The sequence below is a fragment of the Asparagus officinalis genome, chromosome 8 (assembly GCF_001876935.1).
Source record: "Asparagus officinalis chromosome 8, Aspof.V1, whole genome shotgun sequence".
In the NCBI taxonomy this organism is placed as follows: Eukaryota; Viridiplantae; Streptophyta; class Magnoliopsida; order Asparagales; family Asparagaceae; genus Asparagus; species Asparagus officinalis.
In genome coordinates this window covers 85,271,921-85,282,362 of record NC_033801.1, presented here as the reverse complement: position 1 = coordinate 85,282,362, position 10,442 = coordinate 85,271,921, and the positions used below count along the sequence as shown (strand labels likewise).

Sequence of the window (10,442 nt, the reverse complement as noted above, 5' to 3'; positions counted from 1 at the left end):
ATTTTCAAAATTTTCGAGGTTTTAAATTCTTCCCCCCTTAAAAGAATTTCGTCCTCGAAATTCCGCAATTATATCTTAGAGATTAATAATATGAGAAAAGCACATTAGGGGAATAATCCAGACAAGGAAACCCTCATATATACATCTCGTACCATTAATCTCTAGATATGAAACAAAAAAATATCTATACTTAACAATCTAGAATGCAAATACTCTCACTTAACCCCTAATTAAGCGAAACTAGTACGCCAAGCACAGATGTTTCTATCGGGCCTACGTCCTAGCCTTCGTCACTACCTCGTTTCCAGGAGGTTTCACTCAGTTCGAGAGGTAGCTAATGTCGCCATTTATCAGGTGATCGAGACGACTATGTTCCAGAAAGACAAGGAAGGAAATGCTAAAGCAGGACAGACCAGGGATAAGGGCAAGGGTAAGAGACCTTTTACCGGACCTGGAGGACCCCAGCAACATGGTAAGGATTTTCAGCATCAGCAGCAAGGATAGTTCAAGAGAAGACCACCGCAGGATCAGAGGAGGCAGCAGCAACACAAATTGCAGGGGACATGCCACAACTGTCAGAAATTTGGGCACAGAGCAGCAGAGTGCCGTAGCGCACCAAGAGGAGGCCAGCAGCAAGGTCGAGGACACGGTCAGCAGCATAATCATGGTCAGGGCCAGCAGCAGCAGCATGGCCGCGCCTACGGTCAGCAGCAGCGGAGGATCGAGGCACCACCTGTCATTCCGAGGATTAAGGGCCAACAGGCCAAATGCGTGCTATCTAGGAGATTACTGAGGCACAGATGGCCCCGTATGCTCCACCACCAGCAGTTCAACAGTTACCAGCCACCGACAGGATTTATACGGTCATAGCACATGATCAAGGTGCGAGCGGAGCCATAGTGGAAGGTATCTTTCTTGTGAATTCCTTTCCGGCTCGGATCTTATTCGATTCTGGAGCTTCGCATTCTTTTATTTCTCATACCTTTATGGATAGGCTTTAGTTAGTTGCACATCATTTAGACGTACCACTATCCATCTCTACTCCTCTAGGGGAGATATCCATATTAGAGAGTATCTGTAGGAGCTGTGTTATCAGTTTAGATGAGTCCGAGTTTCTCATAGATCTAATCGTGTTGCGGATGTCGGAGTTCGACGTCATTCTCGGTATGGATTGGCTTTCATCCTACCATGTCAGTATTGACTGTTTCGCTAAGACAGTCAACTTGCAAGCGTCCAATGGGTCTGAGTTGATCGTAGCGACTTCACAGGGAAACCAGTTTGCGGAGTCTCTTCTGGCATATGTTGAGGAGGTGATGCTGAGGGACCAGAGTGCTGATTTGTGTGAGGCTAGAGTTGTCTCGGATTATCAGGATGTCTTCCAGGACATACCTGGATTACCTCCTATGAGAGAGGTTGAGTTCTACATCGAGTTGCAGCCGGGCACAACACCGATATCCCGAGCACCCTATCGTATGGCACCTGCTGAGATGAGGGAGCTACAGACCCAGTTGGATGAACCCTATCGTATGGCACCTGCTGAGATGAGGGAGCTACAGACCCAGTTGGATGAGTTGTTATCTCAGGGCTTTATTCTGAGATGAGGGAGCTACAGACCCAGTTGGATGAGTTGTTATCTCAGGGCTTTATTCGTCGGAGTCATTCTTCGTGGGGAGCATCGGTCCTTTTCGTGAAGAAGAAGGACGGTAGTATGCGATTATGTATCTATTATCGTGAGTTGAACAAGGTCACCATCCGGAATAAGTACCCATTACTGAGGATTGATGACTTGTTCGACTAGCTACAGGGAGCGCAATATTTCTTGAAGATTGATCTTCGTTCTGGTTATCATCAGTTGCGGGTCCGGGGGATGGATATTCCCAAGACCGTCTTTCTAACTCGATATGGGTCCTTCGAATTTCTCGTCATGCCATTTGGGCTGACCAATGCACCGGCAGTATTCATGGATTTGATGAACCGGGTTTTTCGTCCATACTTGGACCAGTTCGTGATTGTACTTATCGACGATATCCTTATTTATTCGAGATCGGAGGCAAAGCACGAGCAACATATACGATTGGTATTGCAGACTTTACAGGAGCATCAGTTATATGCCAAGTTCAGCAAGTGCGAATTTTGGCTATCAGATGTTAGATTTTTAGGCCACGTCATCAGCAGAGAGGGCATTGCAGTAGATCCAGTGAAGGTTGAGACAGTACTAAAATGGGAGCCGCAAAAAACCGTCACAGAGATCCGTAGTTTCTTGGGCTTAGCAGGCTATTACAGGAAGTTCATTCAGGACTTCTCAAAGATTGCCACACCACTTACACGCCTTACAAAGAAGGGTGTACAATTTATTTGGGGCATGGAGTGCCAGAAGTCCTTTGAGACCTTGAAGACCAAGTTAACTACAGCACCGGTTTTGACTATTCCGAGCAGTGATAGGACATTTGTTGTCTACACAGATACGTCACTAGCGGGCATAGGAGGCGTTTTAATGTAGACCCAGAGAGTAGTAGCTTATGCCTCTCGACAGTTAAGGACGCATGAGCAGAACTATCCCACGCACGACTTGGAGTTAGCAGCAGTGGTCTTCACACTGAAGACATGGAGACATTACCTGTATGGGGTGCAGTTCGAGTTATTCACAGACCACCAGAGTCTAAAATACTTATTTTCTCAAAAGGAACTCAACCAAAGGCAGCGGCGATGGGTCGAGTTTATCAAGGATTACGAGTTCACGATTTAGTATCATCCGGGGAAGGCGAACGCCGTGGCTGACGCTTTGAGCAGGAAGCATCGTCATCGGGTTGTGTCTTTGAGGTGTTCGTTGTACCGAGATCTTTACACTCTTAGCCAGTTTGATTTCAGGCCAGAGATCGGTGGGAGCAATGCATTTTTGGGAGTTATGTCAGTACAATCATCTTGGAGCAATAGAGTGGTCGAAGCCCAGCTAGTGGATTCTTGGATTCAAACCCAAAAGAGGAGATTTCCAAGGAGCCTAAAGATGATTGGATCATTGGAGTAGACGGAGGCCTTCGAATGAAAGGCGGATTAGTTATGCCAGCTAGTGCAGAGCTGAAGAAGGAGTTGCTTGATGAGACGCATCGTTCTAAGTACACAGTGCATCTAGGCACAACAAAGATGTACAAGGACTTGAAGAGACACTTTTGGTGGAGCGGTATGCGTAAGGAGATAGCAGAATATGTTGCTAGATGCTTTACCTGTCAGCAGGTGAAGGCAGAACATCAGCGACCAGCAGGAACCCCACAGCCTTTACCTATTCTGGAATGGAAATGGACAAGTATCTCTATGGATTTCATTGTGGGGTTACCAAGGTCAAAGAAAGGGAACGATTCCGTTTGGGTGATAGTTGATCGGTTGACGAAGTCAGCGCATTTTATACCAGTGAGGACTACCTACACCGCCGAGACTTATGCGAGGATCTTCATTCGGGAGATAGTTCGACTACACGGAGTTCCAGAGATGATCGTGTCGGATCGAGGCTCAATTTTCACTTCGCATTTTTGGAGGAACTTTCAGGATTTGCTCGGCAGCAAATTATCATACAGCAGTGTATTTCAACCGCAAACAGATGGGCAGATGGAGAGAGTAAACCAAGTCTTGGAGGACATGTTGCGGGCTTGCATTTTAGACTTCCTAGGCAGCTGGGAGGACCACATACCTTTGATCAATTTTGCTTATAACAACAGTTATCAAGTGACGATTGGTATGGCTCCATATGAGGCATTGTACGGAAGACCCTGTAGATCCCCGATTTGTTGGGCAGAGCCGGAGGATAGCTTATTACTTGGGCCAGAGCTAGTGAGGCAGACTACTGAGAAGGTAGCATTGATTAGGGAGTGTATACTTGCCGCTCAGAGTCGGCAGAAGAGCTACGCAGATCAAAGACGACGACTTTTGGAGTTTCATGTTGGAGATTTTGTTATGTTAAAAGTATCACCAATGAAGAGCGTTCAGCGATTCAGCAGACGAGGAAAGCTTACCCCGAGATATGTTGGACCATTCCGAATTACCGAGCGTGTTGGAGCGGTTTCATATAGACTAGATCTTCTAGTGTCGATATCAAGTGTGCACGATGTATTTCATGTGTCGATGCTTAAGAAGCACCTACGCGACGAGGAGCAGCAGAGGGTGATCGATACACCTGAGATTGAGATTCAGACAGATTTGTCCACCATTGAGGTGCCAGTATGCATCCTTGCTAGAGAGGAAAAAAGATTAAGAAATAAGGTGATTCCTTTAGTTAAAGTTCAATGGAACTTGAAAGGAGTTGAGGAGGCTTCTTGGGAGCGCGAAGAGGATATGCATCGCGACTACCCACACCTGTTTGAGCAGGTAAATTGATTGATTATGACTTGTTTGTATTTATGATTATTTATATGATTATATTTATATTTAATGCTAGAATGAGGGTATTAACACTTAGTTCCTAATCATTCGGAACACATGGTATATATATAGGGGGTTCCTTGTTTGGATTTTTCTCCCGACGTACTAGTTTCTCTTAGTTAGGGGTTAAGTGAGAGTATTTATATTCTAGACTGTTAAGTATAGATATTTTTTTCATATCTAGAGATTAATAGTACGAGATATGTATGTGAGGATTTTCTTGTCTGGATTATTCCCTCAACGTACTTTTCTCTCTAAGATACGATTGTGGAATTTCGAGGACGAAATTCTTTTAAGGGGGGAAGAATGTGAAACCCTGAAAATTTTAAAAACATTATTATAAATGATAATAAATATATTTTATTATGATTGATGATTATTCTGGGATGAATGGATCAGATTAGAATCGATTTGAGATTGATTCATAGTTTCAGCCTCGGTATCGCGTGTCTACTGACATCTATCACATTTGTATTTTTTATAATTTTTATATTGATCTTATGGACATGAGGTTTACACTATTGATCTTAGAATGGCGAGACGGTGCTATGGGTAAATTTTCGTTGATTTCTGAGAACGGAGTCTAGAATCCTATTTTTTTAAATATAAAATATTATATTATATATTTTTTCTTTCTTTTTCCTATGCCACCTAACCCCCTCTCACCTACCCCTCATCTCATTCCTATAAAAAGGGGCCCTCCCCTTACGTTTTCTTCACACAACGCATAGTGAAGAGAAGAAGAGAGAGAAAGAGAAGGAGGAAGAGAGAGAGAGAGAGAGAAAGAGAGAGAGAGAGAAACAAAGAGGAAGAAAAGAGAGGAAAAGAGGGAAGGGATTTTAGCAATTCGAAAAAACAGGAACGGATAGGGATTCCAATTTCAGAGATCAATAAAGGCAAGTTCATCTCTTTCCAAACTCATCCCCTGTAAATTTTGATCTTGATAAAAATTGATGAATATACATGATATTGATGAAAAGACATGATATTGATGAAAATACATGATATTGACGAAAATTGATTAATAGGATATAAGACCAAATTCCTAAAGACATGATATTGCTAGCTAGAACTATACATACATGTGTACCGTCGGAAATACGGTACTATTCATATATACGAGTACTATTCATAAGTACTATTACTATTCATACGTACGTGTACTATTCATAAGTACGGTTACTATTCATATGTATGTGTATTATTTCATTAATATGGCACTATTCATATGTTCGAGTACTATTCATAAGTACTATTACTATTCATACGTATGTATACTATTCATAAGTACGGTTACTATTCATGTGTGTGTACTATTTCATCAATACGCTACTATTCATATGCACGAGTACTATTTATAAGTACTATTACTATTCATACGTACGTGTACTATTCATAAATATGGTTACTATTCATATGTGTGTATTATTTCATCAATACGAAACTATTCATATGTACGAGTACTATTCAAACCACTATTACTATTCATACGTACGTGTACTATTCATAAGTATGGTTACTATTCATATGCGTACTATTTCATCAATATGGTACTATTCATAAGTACTATTACTATTCATAAGTACTATTACTATTCATAAGTATGTGTAGTATTCATAAGTACGTTTACTATTCATACATGTACTATTTACGAGTGCAAAACTATTCATAAGTACTGTTGCTATTCATAAATACGGGTACTATCCGTAAGTACTTTTACTATTTGTACAGACATGTACTATTCATAAGTACTTTTACTATTCATATGGTACTATTCAGGAATACGACACTATTCAAACGTGCGTGTACTATTTATACATAAAGATACTATTCATAAGTACTATTACTATTCATATGTACGAGTACTATTCATACATACGATAAAATACTAATCACAGCGGTGTTAGTATTTACGGACCAGGTCTTATTTTACCTCGAACGTTTGATCGCGAATATGATGCACGGGCCGTACGTTGATACACGTGCGTGTCCATGAGGAGTATGAGTGGGTTCGAGTACACATGTATCCCCGGGAGTAGGAAACCTATGATATTTGTTTATCCGCACGAGCGTGCGAAGAGGTCGATGAACCTATGATATTTGTTTATCCGCACGAGCGTGCGAAGAGGTCGATGAACCTATGATACTTGTTTATCCGCACGAGTGTGCGAAGAGGTCAGTGAACCTATGCTTTCGTTTCCACGTACATTGTGTAGAAATCTATATACTTATCCTGCTGATACACATGGGGACATGATTTGGTGAGAAAAATGATAAATATTATAAGCTCAATTTTTATCTGAGTATTTGGCTGATGCCAAAAGTGAACTCGACTCATTGTTGAGAATATTTGACGATTTAGATGCCTTGATACATATGTCTATTATGATGTTTTACTTTTCAGTTATATTTCCTTTCATATATTAGTTTGGTATTAATATTTAGATATCTATAATTTGAGACATATGATATATATATGAGGGTTTCCTTATTTGGATTATTTCGCTCGACGTACTACGTCACATATTGTAGATTCCTAAATATTAATTCCACTTAGATACGGGGTAAATAATCTAGGTAGACTATGCTTATAGGTAGAGCCTCCGTCATTTGTAGTAGCCCTTCCCCTGGGGGCGGACGGAGATGTTCTTGCTGTAGCGCTCTGACGCTCTTGTTGTTGTTTTTTTTCCTTTCCTTTTATTTTAAACTTTCAGGAAGCTCAGAGCATCGGAGAGTCGCAGGGTGACGGAGTTCTTGCATAGTCGTCGTCACGTATTTTTACTAGTATGGACTCCACAATAGTCTTATGTTTCCATTCAGTTATTTGAGTTTGTACTCATATTGTTAAGGCATGTCGCCTTAGTATGATTTCTAGTTGATCCATGTTGAGACATATGATGTTATTTCAGACTTCAGATGTATATCAGTTGTATTTCAGTTTATTATAGTTGAGACATGATATCATTATGAGATATTTCTTTCTACATCATGTCTATTGTATTTTTATTTCCCTTATTTGCCTACTTTGTACCTTCACTTTTACTTGATTCCACTAGAGGATATTACTGTTATTGGTGAAACATGTTATTGCACAGTAGAGGTGCATAGTGGGTTTGACATCTCTGGGTTCACCTTGGACTGCAGCCAAGTGTGAAAACAGGGGCGTCACAGTTGGTATCTTGTTCTTGGAACTGGGACTGTGGCGCTGACTCTTTCTTCAGGAAAGACTCTCACATTGAAGGATGTGAAACACATTCCCTCAATTGCCAAAAACTTAGTCTCTGGAAGCATGCTGTGTGATGCAGGCATGAGGTTGGATTTCCAAGGAGGAAAGGCTGAAAAACTTAGTCTCTGGAAGCATGCTGTGTGATGCAGGCATGAGGTTGGATTTCCAAGGAGGAAAGGCTGTATTATCCTTCAAGAAAATGTATTTTGGTAATGCATATCGTACTGATGGCATGTATAAAATCAGTACGAGTGCACCCAACCCCATTGTAAATGAAGTATCCTCTTCTGCTTACTCCTCTGTGTTATGGCACAATAGGCTGGGACATGTAAATTATAGAAAATTATCCAGCATGGAGAAGTTAGGATTACTTCCAAAATGTGGGGGTAACAAACCTGAGAAGTGTGAAGTTTGCGCGCAAGCAAAGCTGACGAGGAAGCCATTTTCAAGTGTCACGAGGAGCACCAACCTGTTGGATCTGATTCATTCAGATACTTGTGACTTCAAAAGCTTCGTCACTCGTGGCGGAAAGAAGTACTTCATCACCTTCATCGACGACCATTCTCTCTTCTGCCATGTTTACCTGCTAAAATCTAAAGATGAAGCATTCAGCAAATTTGTCGAGTTTCAGACTCGAGTGGAGAAGCAGCTTGGATTGCATGTGAAAAGACTCAGGAGCGACAGAGGAGGAGAATACTGATCTAAAGAATCGGAAGCATACTTCGAGCATGGAATCATTGCTGAAACTACTGCTCCGTATTCTCCGTAATCCAATAAGATTGCAGAAAGAAAGAATCACACATTGACCGAGATGGTGAATTCGATGCTGATTACATCTGGTCTACCCACCTGCTATTAGGGAGAGGCTTCACTGATGGCAAATTGGATTCTGAACAGAGTACCCTATTCCAAAACTAATAGTACTCCTCATCAGTTATGGTTGGGATATCTATATTCTTTGGATAGTCTCAAAGTGTGGGGGTGTCTCGCATATGTTCGAATTCCAGATATCAGAAGGCCTAAGCTCGGACCAAAGGCAAACAGATGTGTGTTTCTTGGCTTTGCTAGAGATAGCAATGCGTGTAGGTTCCTAGACCTTGGAACCAACTCCATCATTGAAGCTCGGGATGCAGAATTCTTTGAGGATAAGTTTATCAAACATAAAGGTTTATTGCTCAAATATGTAGCAGAGAATGCTAATACATCAAATACACAAGAGGAGTCAGTCAATGATGAAGGAGTTATCGAACCATCTTCCAAGCGCATCAGAAGACATAAAGATTTTGGAGATGACTTTATCACCTATAATGTGGAAGGAGATCCACAGACTTTTCAAGAAGAAATGCAGTCAACAGATGTTCTTCTGTGGAAAGAAGCTATAGATGATGAGATTGATTTATTGATCCAAAATCACACTTGGGAGCTGGTGGATGTACCTGAAGGTGCAAGGCCTATCAATTGCAAGTGGATCTTCAAGAAGAAGCTCCGTCCTGATGGTACTATTGAAAAGTACAAAGCAAGACTGGTGGTAAAAGGATTCTCTCAGAAAGAAGGTATAGATTTCTTTGATATCTATGCACCAGTTTGCAGGATCACTACCATCAGAGTGCTTATCGCATGGGCGGCGATTAAAAGGTTTTTCATACATCAGATGGATGTGAAGACTGCCTTTCTCAATGGAGATCTCACAGAAGAAATCTAACTGGAGAAACCAGAAGGATTTGATGCTCCACCTGGTAAGGTTTGTAAACTTGTTAAGTCATTATATGGACTTAAGCAGGCACCAAAACTCTGGCATGAGAAGTTCGATGGTGTTGTTCGCAACAATGAGTATCAAGTCAGTGAATATGATAAGTGCCTATATATCAAGGTCATTGAAAGAAATGTGGTGATCATCTGCCTCTATGTGGATGATATGCTCATCATAGGGAGTGATTTGGATATTGTAATATCTACCAAGAAATTTCTTTCAGCACAGTTTAGCATGAAGGACCTTGGAACTGCGGACGTGATTCTCGGAATCAAAATCATATACTATGAAGAGGGTATTGGATTGTCCCAATCTCATTATGTCGAGAGCATGCTAAGGAAGTATGGCTACTTCGACCTGCCAGAACTGTCAGTGACATATGATTACAACAAGAAGCTTCGATCGAACACTGGAAGACCAGTAGAGCAGCTGAGGTACTCAAAGATCATTGGGAATCTTATGTACGGGATGAGCTGCACAATGCCAGATATAGCATTCGCTGTAGGAATGCTTAGTAGGTTCACAAGTAATCCTGGAAAGCTTCATTGGGATGCTGTCCAGAGATTGATGAGATACTTGAAAGGAACTACAGGTCTGAGCCTATTCTACACTGGACATCCGGTGTAATCGAAGGCTATTCAGATGCGAGTTGGTGCTCAGAACCAGATGAGTGCAGATCTACTGGAGGATTTATCTTCACAATGGGTGAAGCTGCCGTCTCGTGGAAGTCTAAGAAGCAGACCATGATTGCACAGTCATCGATGGAATCTGAATTCTTTGCACTCTGTGTTACAGGAGATGAAGCTGAGTGGCTCAGTTGTATTCTCCGAGACCTTCCATTGACGAAATTGCAAGGTCAATTACTATCTATTGTGATAATCAGGCGGCGAGTGCTGTGGCAGCAAACTAGATGTTCAATGGAAAGAAGCGGACCATTCGTCTGAAGCATGACTATTTGAGAGAGCTTATTTGTCAATGAGTCATTTCTGTGATTGACGTCCGATCTTCAGAGAATGTGACTGATCCTTTGACTAATGGTCTGAAAAAGGACATAGT

The 10,442-nt window shown here is 41.4% G+C and overlaps 1 protein-coding gene across 1 annotated transcript in view; it reads right to left on the bottom strand.

Moving 5' to 3' along the window:
• LOC109821465 (homocysteine S-methyltransferase 2-like) overlaps positions 506 to 10,442 on the bottom strand; it is a 63,465-nt gene continuing 53,528 nt past the window's right edge. Inside the window, exon 7 of the mRNA XM_020387650.1 lies at positions 506 to 733. Within this exon, the coding sequence (XP_020243239.1) occupies positions 506 to 733 (228 nt within the window). The remainder of the gene's footprint in view (positions 734 to 10,442) is intronic.